Genomic DNA, 15,228 nt, shown 5'->3' on the forward strand with positions numbered 1-15,228 from the left:
CATCAAACAGGCCAATTTTTTTACCTCATCATCTTGGTGGCATGACATTACATCAAGCAAGGTTTTCATGTTTTTCTGATCATTTTTTAATATTTTGGAATTAAAATGCCATGGCACTCCATGCATGTGTCAATGTCGTGAGGCCAATATGTTTGAAAATTCCTTCTAATTTACTGCAAATGGAATTAACTCGTACACAAGTACACAAATATGATTTTTCTAACCGTTATGGTTAGCTGTTGCGTGTAGATGTAGTTCAAATTTGAATTACGGCCATTAAGTGGCTAGAAAATCACTTAAATGTCTTAAAAGGTCAAATGACCCCTGAAATTTTCCAAAATTTGACACGACAGTTGTATTAGTACTACAATTTTTCTCATACATTTAAAACACCATCCGTTGCCAGTGTACTCCAAATTCGTCTTTCACACCTAATAAATAATATCAACAACATCACACACAGTTTTTGGAGGAGCCGTTTGCGATGAAAATTCCTGGGTCTATTTAAGTTTTCCTCCTTAAGCTTCGCCGGCTCGTCTGATCCACTGCCGGCAACCCCCGAATACACGAATCCCGATCCCCATTCCCGCAACCCCTTCTTGCAAAGATGACGCCGTGGAAATGCTTCGTGATGGCCCGTACGGTGGCCGCGTCCTCCCCAAGCGCCGCCGCCTACATCGAGAGTGCCACCACATCCGCATTGAGCGTGGCCGCATCCGTCGAGTGGGCTTCTGCGGTAGCCGACAGTGTAGCTATAGCAGCCGAGACGGCTGGAGCTGCTACTGCGACAGCGGCTACAAACACCAAGAGCGCACGAGCTACCGTCCATACCGCCGATGTCGCCCTAGCCTGGATCGAGGCCATCCACGCCAAGACCGAGGACGCACACACCAAGATATTCTATGCCACCTTGGAATCCAGCATGCAACCGATATCTGAAAAGGCGGCGGTGGGCATGGAGCACCTGCTTCCTCATGAGATCGCCGAGCGGGAGCTGAGATGCAGGAGGCGGCAGAGATTGAGGAGCGCCAGGAGGAGGAGTTGCGCGTGGCCGAGGTAGAGAAGAGTCTTTCTGTCGAGGAATCGGTGGTGGAGTACCAACGCGAGCTCTAGCACAGCCACTACTACGAGTACTACAACCTTGACGGCGGCGCCGAGGAAGAGGGCAAGGACGCGGTCGACTTCAGCAGGGGGACGCGGAGTCCACCAATGGCGGCATGTCGCCATGACAAGTCATCGACATCTCATCTCACACCGGCGATGCATAGAACGGCGCGGCGGTGGATTTGTTAAAATTATGCGTACTTAGGCTTTGTTTCTAATGCTGGTCTTTTCGAGCAATGTTTAGGTCAACTGGCTCTGTTTAATTACTAAAATTGCTCGATTCAGTAAGTGTGTTCTGTGTGCTGTACGCTCTTTTGTGTGCCCAAATTAGCAAGCGATGTAAAATTATGCAATGACATGGTTGAGGCTAGTACCCGGGGAAATTTCCACCAAAATTTGAATTATCAAACTCATCCCAAGCGCGTAAAGTAGAAGAATTGTTTGTGATGCCCACAATTGTTCAAAGTGAATGGTGTCTAGCGGCACCATGCGCAAAGTTTCCCTCCACATTTCAATTTTTTTTGCCTACCGCCGAAATATCTACCCTGCCCCTACTTCATCCTTCCTTCCTGAGCTATAGCCCCTTCCTCGCTCTCGTCGTCTCGCATCCTACTGCCAGGGTCGCCAGGGTCTTCTTCATTGACCTCTCCAGCGGTTCCTCCTTCGACGATGACTCCTTCACCACTCGGGTATGCCTCTCTTCTCTCTCTCTCTCAGTCTATGAATTGGAATGAAGGATTTTAACCCGGCGGTCGATTTGACTCATTTCTTCCTCTTGTAGCTCCCTAGGACCATCAGTTGCAATGAATGGAGCAGGGTGGCTGAAGATATGTCTGCTCAGTGTCACCATCAATCTCCATGCATGAAGCTAGTTGAGTTTGAATCTGTGGACAGTGGGAGGAAGTTTCTGGCATGTGCAAAGAAGGTTAGCCCCTCTTTCGTTGTTACAAATCATTTGTTAGATGTGATTCGAACACTGTCGCTATCCCAACCCATTCATACCACAGCTTCAACCAAATGCATCGTAAGACAGTGTCACAGTTTGTACCTAGTATCTAGACATGTTGCCATCTCATCAGCGGTGCCATTAGAAAATTATTTGGCACCACTTCAGCAGTTTGTGCAGACAACTTTGGTCCACACATCCGAGCAGCCAAGCAGTAAAATAATAAATCTTTATGGCACGAAGGAACTGGGCATTGGAGCAACTAGGTGCTCCGGAGTCCGGGTCCCTAATTTTTTTCCGCTGCATCGGCTCGCTAGTGTAGTGCACCGGTGCGAGATGTAGCAACAGTTGTCTTTACACCGGTTTTGTCATACATAGTGGATGGCCTTAGTGCTATTAGTTCTATGTTACTAAATTTGTGCATGTACACACCTATTAGTATCAATTTGCTGTCATCCAAACACTATCGCTATTTTGTTGCAGTTATATTTAGCTTCCTCATAAAATGTTCAACTTGTTATTTATAGTACATGAGTAAGAACTTGTAGCTTTGTTGTAGTTAATTATAGCTTCTGATGTTTCAGAACTTGGTTGTTGTCTCAGTAGAAATTAATTCATTTGCACATTGAACTTTTTGAGAAGATATGTCATAATTAACATATTTCTTCAGTTTTTCAAAATAAGTATTGGTGATTTTCTATGTTGTTATAAACCCATTTCCCCTACAATTGTTACTGGTCTAGTTTTAGTTATTATAGGATGAACATAAGTGTTCTTACTTGGAGTGGATTGATCAAGAGTGGCCACATTCTTTGAAGATGTCCCTAGCAAAGCCTGGAGCATGTATGAGGAACAGAACAGAGGTAGGTTTAGAGAAAGTGTTGTCAACGCTAAAGAATATTTGAAGATGCGGGATAAAAAGAGGAAGGTGGATAATGAGCTCACATTTTTTAAATCAGACTTTGCTAAGATGGTGTTGGTGAAGGAGGATGCACTTTCCCAGTTGGCCAGTGCAAAACAGGTTCCTACTGAACTGAAAGCAGAGGTGGATATGAAGAGCCTGGATGATCTCGATTAGGTAAATGAATATATTGTTCTAATATTGTTCTTATGAAGCTGAACTAGCTATACGATGTACTGTGTTGTTTTCAAGTAGCTATCGTACTGTGATCTTAAAATGTATTTATGTGCGTGATATGAAATTGGCAAACAACTATTCGATATGAAATGTGAATTTGCGTAATACTGGAATTATTAATTATAAACTAATAAACCTGCTAAATGTGTCATGGAACTTTGCAAACGGTTCTAGCAGTAAAAGCGCTTGTGATGGATAGCCCAATGCCACACAGTTTTCTTCATCAAATTGTGTGTGATGTAGTGGAGTAAAAGCAAAAGGTTAAACAAGGCAAAGCATGTCTGATAGTTACACCTATCACACACGAGCCTATACATAAAACTGTGTGGGGTGTACATACAAACAAAAACGTTTTCCCTGGATTGACTATGTGGGATGTACATACGAACGAAAATGTTTTCCCTGGATTGACTGTGTGGGATGTACATAAGAACGGAAATGTATTCCTTGGATTGACTATGTGGAGTGTACATAACAAACGGAAACGTTTGTTTGGGACTGACTGTGTGGGATGTACATACGAACGGAAACGATTGGGTTTCGATGCCTCGCCCGATCGCACACGAGCTCGTTTTACCCTAGCCTGTGTGCCAGGAGGGCCTATCCCCGATGGTTTCTAGGTCATGTGGGAAGGACCCCCCCCCCCCTATCGCCCACACTCACTTGACGACGGTTCCAAATGCCGTCATGGAAAAGGGTAAAAAACCATTTGTGTAGCACCTCGCTGTACCAGTGGTAACATATCTTGTTGTCGGTCAAGGTGATCATGGATGTCCACGTGGGCCCACGAATATATAGGCTTGTTGCCGATAACCACGCTAGGGAGTGTACCGTTCGAAGACAACCACTACATGCATATGTGTGGAGGTGATGCATGCATGCATGTTTGAATACCATTTCACAACCTTGATGTGGCGTGTGTGTCGAAAATCATACAGTCCCCACACAGAGCGAGATCGGTTGATGACGTGTCGTGGTACTAGCCACTTCGACTTGATGGGAGGGATTCATGCGTACACATGCACGTGTGTGCTCAAACTGTATCATCTTATCCCAAAGCATGACCTATATGTATATACCGTATTACAAACAAAAAAATAATCCCCTCCTAAGTCAAATTAACATGTCCCGTTGTGAGGCAAAGTAGTGATGGACCAAGCGGGCCCACAGATGGAAAGCCTCGATATCGCTGATAAACACTTAAGTGGGTGCGAGAGGACAACCACCATCGCTTTGCATGTGGGCCATACATATGTTGAATACCCAAAAAGCACACCTTTGATGTGGCACTTGCCTCGAAAACCATAAAGTCCCCACACAGAGCGAGGTTCATGAAGCATACTACATATGATGGTCCCCTTCCCCCTCTTCAACGCATATTATATGCACTACACCACAACATCAATGCAAGGACAGAAAAACTGCCGGGACAAGTCACTTACAAGGGCAGTCAAACTGCCGGGAATGATTTTCTCCCGGCAGATAGAATTGCCACAAGAACGACTGCCGGGGATTACAATTCCCGGCAGATGGAGATGTGCCGGAAGTTTCTCTGCCCTCATGTTCAGAATTCTCCCGGCAATTCCTATTCTCCCGGCAGACATTTTCTGCCAGCAATCAACAGCTTTCCTGGCAGATGATCTTCCGGTGGTGCCAAGTAACCCAATTAACAAGGCTATTTATACTGTAGTATTGCATTCACTTCACATTTACATACACACTGAAGATTCACATGATGTTGCATCCATTCAAATAAAGCAAGAGGATTCTGCAGATGCACTTCACATATATATTGTAAAATCTCATCATCAAACATTTTACAATGTATACAATTAATTGAGTACACCTGAAGACTTCCTCATAATTTAGCATTTTCAGTTCCTAGACATCCGAGCAGTACAAAATGTAACAAACACAAAGAGTAAAGCTTGTCAGGTCTTCTGTGTGAGCTCAACACATATGGTTACAGCAAGGTGTCTTAACCAGTCTTGCAGGAACATTTTCAACCTGGACAGGAAGTGACCAAATAACAAGTACATGTGTTAGAAAAAATAATCTCCATTACATTTATTATGATACTCAAAGAATTCACAGAGGGCTCCACCCCCATTTTTCATAAGAAAAACATCTACATAATTAAGAGATTTTCTCAACAAATTTCCCTTCAAGGCATTAAATGAACATTCGATTTAATAAGAAACTAACAAATGTCAATAGTTTCAAGTTTGGGCGCACGAATTAAGCACATCAAGTTACCCTTCCTGGAAAGCATGACAACAGTTTAAGGTCTGGACAGATAATGAAACCCATATGGCATGGTCTGATTACCTCTGGTATTAAGTTTACTTTCCAGAAAGTGAAGAATCATCAAATTTGTCTGTACATAGGACAAAATAGGGACACCGTTCAAGAAAAAGGAAGTGACATCCACAACCTGTATGAATTTTTTACATCACTGGATCTTATCTTTTTGTATAAGCACACAAAGGCAAGTAGGCTTAACTCAAAAGAACATACATAACTTTTTCACAAGCATATATAATGATATTCAGGTGTGAGCTTCTGAGAGGAAATACAAGGACATTTTCAAATAATGCTACTATATATAGAGAGAAAAAAGACATGTAGGATATAAATGAATCGTGCAAAATACCTCTTTCACCAATCATATCACAAATTAGTACCCTGATTCTTGAAGAACACCAACCAACATGCAAATTAGATTTCAAGTAAAGATGAACCTGTAACCATTGCAATGAAAGATATAGAAAATTAATCAAGACATTCCAAGTTTACTATATACAACTCTACTGCAGATAAGAACTTTACATTTCAAATAATATTACATGTGTGTACTGAAGTGTAGTATCTTGAGCCTTCAACCTTACAACACTATAAGAGCTCATACAAGAAGAATTAAGAGCGGCATGAACCAAAATGAGTAGAATATCAACAGATACATTTTAACTAGTACAGAATGAGAAAATATCTCAATTCCCTTCCATGCACAAGACTTCAAGTTGTAGTGAACTCAGTTCATAAAGCTTTTTCTAGAAATATACATGAGATGGGATCAGATAATATCAAGAAATAACTATTCCAAAGCAAGTAGTCAGATATACCAGAACACCTATTTCTACTAGCATAATTTTCAACTTTCAGTGGCGCAGTGGTAAAGCTGCTGCCTTGTGACCATGAGGTCATGGGTTCAAGTCCTGGAAACAGCCTCTTACAGAAATGTAGGGAAAGGCTGCGTACTATAGACCCAAAGTGGTCGGACCCTTCCCTGGACCCTGCGCAAGCGGGAGCTACATGCACCAGGTTGCCCTTTTTTTTTTAGTGTGCATCTACAGAAAGACCAACAACTTTTTACGCACGGAAATATGTACTAGACTATGCATAGGAATACATGAGAAGGCAACTCCAATGATCTTCATAAATGGTTCTATGGCAGGCAGACCAACAGCTCTGTTTCAATTACTGCCCAATAACAAAAGACTAAGCTTCAGAATACACAGGGCATGCAAAAGCCAGTTCTAGTACATGTAAAAGCTTCCGGTAACTGTATGCATACAAAGGTAAAGCACATTCAGGACATGCATACACAGGGCAAGCAAAATCTCAGTTTGTATGTTTACTGCAGTTTCATTTGCATGAAGCATATAAGAAATGAAATGCTAAATAAGATCATCGCACATGCGATAATTGAAATGTAATATATTCATCGCACATGCTTTACAATTCATGCTTTTTAAGGAAGGCATTTCTTAGACAGAGATCTCCTGTTAAGCAATTGGTCATGTCCAACATTGTAATGCTTACCAGATCATCAATATGCAAACAACATACAATACATCATATCAGCTCTGAATTTTGAACACTGCTCGGGGCCAAGGACATAGACAAGGCACTACCTGGGGGGAGATGGCGTAGTCGACACTGCTTGGTGGAGAGGACAAAGAAGATGCACGCTGCTCATAGAACAAACAAACTGAAAAGTTTATTTCAGTGAAAGCACCAAGTGAAAATTAGAGAACTGTTTGTCAGGATTACATACAGAACAAAAGAGCACAATACTCAGCTAGCCTCATGAACCATTTTTCCAAAAAAAATCCTACGTAGGAGCATAGCTCCAATTTCCATTACTAAAAACTAATAGAACACAACCACATGTATCAGGTTAGTCCCCCTTTAGGGGTACCCTCTAAACATCAGAAACTAAGCCACACAAACCAGCACTACCACCAAACTTGTATGCAGAAAATAAACAACGAGCATCCAAAACGTTCTAATTATCAGCAACAAAACAACAGTCTTATTGTAGAGCAAAATTATTGCACCTGTATATTCCAAAATGTAACTAAACTACAGGGGAAAAGTAAAACAGTGTGACTGGAATTTTGCACATTATATATTGCATCCAAGCTAAAATGACACATTTTGACATAGCCCTACAGATGAAAGTACAATTTTTTTTGCGAACTGGCGTAATACGGCCCTGCTTTTTCATTAATTCAAGATACAAGAATCTAGGAATACCAGTTTTTGCAGATCCATAAGCAAAAGATAAACCATACGGCTGAGTACAGAGTACTCCCCACCAAGTAAATGTACAGATAGACTGCCAATAGATAGAAGAAACCATCAGCTCCTCATGTATTCACTGCAAGCATGAACGTACCAATTTGGTGGAGGACTGGTTCGTAGAGGAGGCTCCTAGAGGAGGAGGTGCTGCTGACGGGAGGAGCTCCTGGATGAGTCGGCGCTGCTTGAGGAAGCGCGCAAGTAGACGATGGCGGGGGAGCTGGCCGCGGTGCTGCCCGGAGAGAAAGTGTCGGGAGGCAGCGTTGGGGGCGCGGCGGAGGTTGTCTGGGAGCGGCGACATGGGTCGGGGAAGGAAGCCGACACTCGATGTGGCAGAGGTCAAGGAGGAAGCGGTGAAGGGTGCTCGCCGGTGGATGAGGAGGTTGCTAGGGCGCTCATGTCAGGTGGCTGGGCGGCGGCGCCGCCGAGGAAGGGGAAGGGGGCCTCGGGGTGAGATTCGATTTGCTTAGGGTTCGATTTGGGGAGCAATTTGGAAGGGTTGAGACGAGCAGTAGTGGGGATTCTTTTTTTTTTGTTCGGCATGCCAATATTTTCCATCGCCCGTGGGCCGTTTAGGCCCAATATGTTCTACTTTCTGGCTCGCACCACATACCGGCAGTTTATGGGCCGGAACTTAGTTCTCCCGGCAGAAAACATGTCATTAATCATTCGCGGCAGTCCGTAAGCCCCAGTGCCTTAACTTCTCTCGGCAGTTTCTCTGCCCATACCTACTTGTGCCGGCAGAAATGTAATCCCCGGCAGATTTTTTTGCCCTTGATAAGGTATTTCTCCCGGCAGTTAACTGCCCCTAATTAAGTGTTGTGGTGTAGTGATGCTCCTACCGTAATACAACACAAAAAGAATCCTCTTTGATGGTGAAATTAATTAACCTCTCGCGATGTAGGTGAAAGTGATGCATGCATCTACGATGGCCTCGCGGGCCCGCAGATGGAAGTGTCACACGTGAGTGTCCTAGGATAACCACTGCCTACATGCATGTGGCCCAAAAAGGTGTTGTGTGATGTTTGAATAACCAATTTCACAACTTTGACGTGGCACATGCCTCGGAAACTGAAAAGTCCTGACACTGAGTGAGGTGTACTTGTTCACGGACGCATGTATAGTATATATGCTAGTCCCCGCCCACCTCTTCGATGCATACTATATACTCCAACCATAACACAAACAAAAAAGATTCTACCTTGCTGGTCAAATTAACCTCTCTGCCGACTATTTACTCCCCGTGCAAGAAATTTCAAACATTGAGAATCTTGAATTTTAAATTATAGTACATCCAAAACTTATTTGAAATTCATGAAACTTATTGTTTTGTCATATGGACATCAATACAAAGTGGTATTGCACTTTTTTGTCAAATTTGAGACCAGTTTTGATGTAATCTTTGTCTTCATACAAACGGGAAATTATTAATAATTGCGGACCAATATCGCAAACGGATTATTTATTCGAATCGTGAGTGTTAGACCAACAATGAATACGTGTCATGCTTCGGTTAAGCAATAAAGCGGCAACATTAATCATCTAAATAGAAAAACAATATATGTGCCGCCACGCAACCCGTGTGCCGTGCGAGCAGGCGTGAGTTGATGGGACGCATGCGAGCAGTCCACCACGCAGGCAGACTGGGAGGCGTGCGTGCAGTTGTGTAAATTGACGGGAGGCCTGCTCGTTGCGCAATGTCATCGGGAGGCATGCGAGTAGCTGTGTGAAACCACGGTAGGCATGCCAGTATTCCGGTGCGTGGGCTCACCAGGAGGCGAGCCAGTGGTTTGACCGTCGCGCGCCTCTCTCCCACTACTCCATATTAATTGCACGCCCGAGCGGCCACACCCCCCATCCTCGCCACACACACAATCCTCTCTATATGCTTGCATCCTCGACGCTGCTCTCAGTCCTCAAAGCCATCAGTGTATCAGGATGCCGCCGAAGCGCCCCATCGTAGGGAGTGGCGACGCCGGGACTGCAGAAGCACCGGAGCATGGCGTGGAGATGCACCGTCGGTGAGGAATCGCTGCACCCTAACATCGTCGACGGGATCGTGCTTCCACAGCCGGAGGCGGAGGTCCACACCGACTCTGGTGACGACTCGGGCAACGACCCTGGTGACGACTCCGACGACCACTCCGGCGACGACCCCAACAATGACGGATAACCGGTTAGTCATCTATACCCATCTATGTGTCAAATAGATCCTAGGGTTTCTCTGGTTACTCCTGTGTCCCCCTTTTTGGAATAGAAATCCTATGGTTATGTTCTCCCAATAGATGAAATATGAGTAAGTTTCGTTAGATCCGTGTAATGTATTGATTGCTTGAATGGTACAAGTGATAAGTGAGTAGTTGTTTCATCTGTGCAAATGATTTCTGCTAGTAAGCCGACTAGGGTTACTGTTCGTGCTAATAATTCCTAGCCAGGACTTGACAATTGATTTTGAATGACCTACATATATATTTGTGCCATTATTTTCTTTAAGATTGGTCTGTACATAGATGATTGTGCTTAAAAATCGAACCATAATCTCTAGATATGTACAAAAATATCCATAAATTCCTAATCCTTCTTCATGGCATGTAAACATTGATTTGATACCAAATTTTCGCAACTGCCAAATGTTCGCTAGAGATTAGTTTGGAAACATTAACTTTATGCCACATTTTTTACTATTTGTATAGGTGTTGACTGACGATGTGGACAGTGAGGATGAAGATGGCCAGAGGAGGTACAAGAGGCTAATCCTAAGGGAGCTTCATGCGGGAATGCATAACAGGCGTATTAGGACCTGGGACAGCGGCTCTCGATGCCCATTTGGCAACCAAAAGCTTCATGACGTGTATCAAAGTGTTCTGGCGCATGCATGAGAACGAGCCGTTGGCTCCTTCAAGCAAAAGTATTCTCACAGGGTGGCGCGCGCCGCGTACACCGAGTACATGGAGAAGCTTCAGGATCATGCCAGCAGATGAGATGAGATGTGGGATCGAGCTATATATGCTTGAGTATGCTTAATGACGGTTGAACTATGTACTTATGGTTGAACTATTCATGTGTATGCTTATTATCTATGTTTGAGTATGTTTAACCTATGTTTCTTATGTCTAAATGCGGGATATGGATGCAATCGGTTCGGTTGATGGAATCTACCTCTGTCCTAGTTTATTGGTCCCCTTTGTAATTTGTATTAAATTTTGACCAAAAATTTAATTGGCCAAATGTTAGTGCAGGTCAGCAAAAATTATATCATTGGATGTGTATTTGAACATAGTGTTCAATGATATAATTTTTGGTAACATGCATAAACATTTGTTAGTTCAATATTTGGTCAAAATTTGGTCCAAATTACAAAGGGGACCAATAAACCAGGATGGAGGCAGCATGTCAATCACACATTGTTCCCAAAATTGGAACTGTGTGCAATGACTTGCAAACCGTTGCCTCTGAAACTCTTTGTGGGACAGAAAACCCTCACCACCCAATTTGAAAAATAAAGAAGAAAACCGTCACCATCCCCATGTCAAAAAAAACCTCACCCCGCCCGCCACCCCCTCCGGTCCCCATTCACACCTGCACAAGATCCTCCGCGTCTATGCGTGGCACCGCCTAAAGCCGTGTAAACCACTTACCTCGACGCCTGCCGCCGCCGCCAGGTTGCCGACAAACCCCAACACATTTCACCACTTCCGCTTGCCGCCGCCTATCGCCATCGACTTTCTTGACGCTGCTCATGATCGACCCAGCTCGGTCCAGTTGGGGCATACGCCATATTAAGGGTTTTTTCTCATGGACAACAAGGTAACTAATTTAATGAGATATTATCTCATCTCTTATCCCAGTTCATCTGCCTCCTTTAATCACCCGGCCAAAATCGTCGTGAATTCTTTTTATTCGAGCTGATTTGAGGGTTTTCTTTCATTCATAGAGTGTACAGTGTGCGGACACATCAGGACTTTGTGGCCTCTGCCAGACATCCATGAAGTTCCATGTCACCATACCAGATGACTTGAGGATGTGCGCGGTATGTTCAATCTCACCCTAAATCGTGGGCATGGCCTACTTTCCTGAACATATACTAAATATTATTACATTTGGATAAAAGGTGCCACATGCAGCATATATGTCAAAGGGGGTTTTCCCCCTCTTCTTTCTATATTAGGAAAATTAATGATGTATTGTTCTTTCGATTACTCTCATATTTCCATGACCTCATGTTTACCCTATCTGTTTAATTATATATTTTTGTCCTTCTATTTCAACTGTCGTATAGTTCTTTCAATTTGGGCCCATATTTGCATGTTACCATATTTTCTTTAACATCCTACCATTTTCTGCAGTGCGTCCCTTGCTATGCAACAAAATCTATAGTACACAATATTTCCCTTTACATAAATCAAGACTGCAGGGATGTCATACTGAACACAAACCATGGATTTGCAATCATTGCTACTATAAGACTTGATGAACATGGTGACTCCTATTTTGGCACTGGCCTTCGAAAAGAAATTTCTAAGTTTTATGTACTGAAAGCTGGCACTAAAATTGCAGTGCACATAAAAGAGCCTGGTCATGAGATATATGCTAACTTCCCCGACGATATCATCCGTCAAGAGTTTGTTCGAAGTAAGTGCTCTTTTCAAGTATCAGCATGTTGACTTACCCATCAATATCAAATGAATTTTGTTGTATTTAAGCAACCAATTGTTATTCCATTTTCTTACTCTATTCCTACCTACTAACTTCTAGTTACCAATATACTTTTCTATTTCCCTGATTTAACTAAATATTCCCTATACTCCCACTTCCATACGAAAGCGCCGCTAACAAGGAGACTCCGGAGGTGGAGAACGGGGCTGCCAACAAACGGAGGCGGGTCGAGTAAGAACCGCAAGCGACTCCAGTAGGCCTAGACTTCATCAGCAGCCTCCCCGATGATATGTCGACAGTCATCATCTCCCTCCTCCTAATCAAATATGAGGCACGGACTACCGTCCTTTCCCGGTGGTGGCGCCCCCTATGGAACTCCACCCCTCTCGACCACATCGACACCCACGAGCTCTTCCATGGCTATCGCAAAAGCTTGGATGCGTTCTCCAAGATCCTTGGCAGTCACCCTGGCCCAACCAGATACCTTAGCATGGGCAAGTTCCGTTCCAACGGCAATGACTGAACCAAGTTTAACGACTAGTTCCGATCCCCCGCCCTAGATCAACTCTAGGAGCTCACTTTTGATGATGGGCATAAGCGCTCTCAGCCAACGTCCGTGCTCTGCCTCGCGCACGCTGTGCGCCGCCAAGTTCAGGAACTGCCATCCCCCTCCCTTAATGACGCGCCTGCTCTTATTCTACCATGATAAAGCACCTTGAGCTCGTCGCCGTCTGCCTCCCAAATGGTGACATGGAGCACGTGCTCTGTGGCTGTACTGCACTCAAGTACCTTCATCTTCGGGCGATCAATGGGTTGAGTAGCTTCCATATCACCTCCATGACTCTCTGGACTATTTATGTGTGTTGCCGGTGCTGCAAGAAGACATCACAAGATGTGTGCCACAGTATGCTCATTGAGCATACACCTTCACTTGAGAGATTACTTGTAGTTTATCAAGAAGGTCCAACAAGAATCAATGTCATTTCTGCGCCGAAATTGATGGTGGTGGGCTACTCGTCTGATAAATACTCCGAACTTGTTATTGGATCCACACCCGTTCAGGTACAACAGGTGCCTTCTACCTCCCATTCTAGAAATTAACATTATTTCTAATTTTGAAGATGTATGTTCGTCTGTCATCCAGAAAATGATTCAGACAAGCTTGACCCCGAAACTGCGCACAGTGAAGGTCTTGGCACTAGAAACTATTGGCCCCAACTTGGAGCAAGTTGTCAGTTTCCTAAGATGCTTCCCGTGCCTGGAGAAGCTATATATCGAGGTGATGTTCCTTTCCTGTTAAATGTTAACCATAAGGGAGTTCAATTTGTGACACCTTTTTCCAAGTTTACAATGACAATGTACTATGATTTCGGAAGGTTTTTTTGAGGATTTCAGTACATACATGTCCCCCCCATATTGGTTGCTTGATCCATAAGCATTTCTCCTTTGGAATCATCTATACTAGTTTTCTAAGGGAACATTTCATCCACTCCAACCTCTTGGGAAGAAGGCTACATTTTTCTAGATTGTAATCAAATGCCCATGTTAATCATGTCGGATCTAAGATGCCATGTTAGTGCATTTTACAAATCTTGCAAACTAAATAGGCCTATAGTAGTGTTCAAAACTGCATGTAGGCACTAACACGTTTTCTTCTTTTGCAGATAAGATTACGCCCGGTGGTGGATAATGTGACACAATATAACAATCACATTGAATGCCTAGATCTGCATCTCTCAGAAATTACTTTGAACTCCTATCGAGGGACCTCACCGGAAATTATATTCGCCAGGTTCTTTGTTGTCAGAGCAAGGGTGCTGAAGGTAATGAGGTTTGCCCTACATTTATTTCGCAAAAATGAATGGTTTGTTGATTAGTGCCAGCGGCTGCAGCAGAATGGAACAGGCTCCAAAAATGTTGAATTTCATTTAGGATCTTCAGATGACAGAGTAATCGGAAGTCATCGTGTCAACCCCATACATGACTTCTCAGTGGCTGGCCCCTTTCCAAAAATTATGAGGTTTCGAAACCAGGCTTACAAGTGGTAATATTAGTTTGAACCTCTCTCATATCCATGTTCAGCGGATCAGCGTGAGCGTTTGTAGCTGATGAGCTGAATTTCATTTCTAATATCTGTTTGAACCTTGTAATCATCGAATTTGAGCCATATAACTCTGGAATTTGAACCTTGTAATATTTCAAACTTTTGTGGTACAATCATTGAAATGGCATCGTATGAGACTCATATATTGGTAGCACTATTTTGACCTTAATATGCAATGGACTTAGATTTTATTAACCATTCTCGAATCTGTTTACCTTGTCGATCTCATAGCACATGATCTGTATAGCTAACTCGAGTGCGATCTTCGACATTATTGCACACAGTTGGTTTCTTCAACCATGTGCCCTCTAGAGCGCAGAAATAATTATCGGACTCGAGTGTCCATTATCACCCTTCTATGTAACTTTGACCTCATCACCCACAGGTAAACTTATGACCGAAGTCATTCCACACACTTCATTTTTACAAAGCTTTTTGCCAATAAACGCCCAAGATTTGTCCCTCTTCTAGCCGACGTGTGGCCAAACTAGCTGAGCGGGAAGCTTACGCGGTAAATTGCACGGTAGCGCAGGAACAGGCTCACTGACAATTCATTTGGTGCCCCTTCAAGCCCACGTGTGGTCAAACGAAACGCGTGTGATGCGGTGTTGTCAAGCATGCACTAGAATCCTCCGTTATGAACACGGTGACAAGACGTGACGATTACATGCCGAATGGCCCCCGTTTATTACAGCG

At 43.6% G+C, this 15,228-nt stretch overlaps 1 protein-coding gene across 18 annotated transcripts; it reads right to left on the reverse strand.

The window, feature by feature from the left end:
• Window positions 1-4,941: 4,941 nt before the first annotated feature.
• On the reverse strand, window positions 4,942-8,275 carry LOC119268188. 18 transcript variants are annotated; one of them, XR_005132981.1, is made up of 6 exons: window positions 7,870-8,275; window positions 7,103-7,159; window positions 6,035-6,238; window positions 5,842-5,929; window positions 5,517-5,622; window positions 4,942-5,195 (listed from the first exon to the last, which is right to left on the reverse strand). XR_005132981.1 is itself a non-coding variant. In XM_037549762.1 (6 exons), the coding sequence occupies exons 1-5, from the start codon at window positions 8,071-8,073 to the stop codon at window positions 5,531-5,533; spliced, it is 450 nt and encodes a 149-aa protein (XP_037405659.1). In that variant the 5' UTR covers window positions 8,074-8,275; the 3' UTR covers window positions 4,942-5,195; window positions 5,517-5,530. The 18 variants fall into 18 exon arrangements, 6 of the variants coding, with proteins under 6 accessions (XP_037405659.1, XP_037405658.1, XP_037405663.1 ...); XR_005132977.1 differs by having other exon boundaries at window positions 6,035-6,668; XR_005132979.1 differs by having other exon boundaries at window positions 7,103-7,179.
• Window positions 8,276-15,228: the final 6,953 nt, after the last annotated feature.

This window comes from Triticum dicoccoides, chromosome 3A, assembly GCF_002162155.2.
Source record: "Triticum dicoccoides isolate Atlit2015 ecotype Zavitan chromosome 3A, WEW_v2.0, whole genome shotgun sequence".
In the NCBI taxonomy this organism is placed as follows: Eukaryota; Viridiplantae; Streptophyta; class Magnoliopsida; order Poales; family Poaceae; genus Triticum; species Triticum dicoccoides.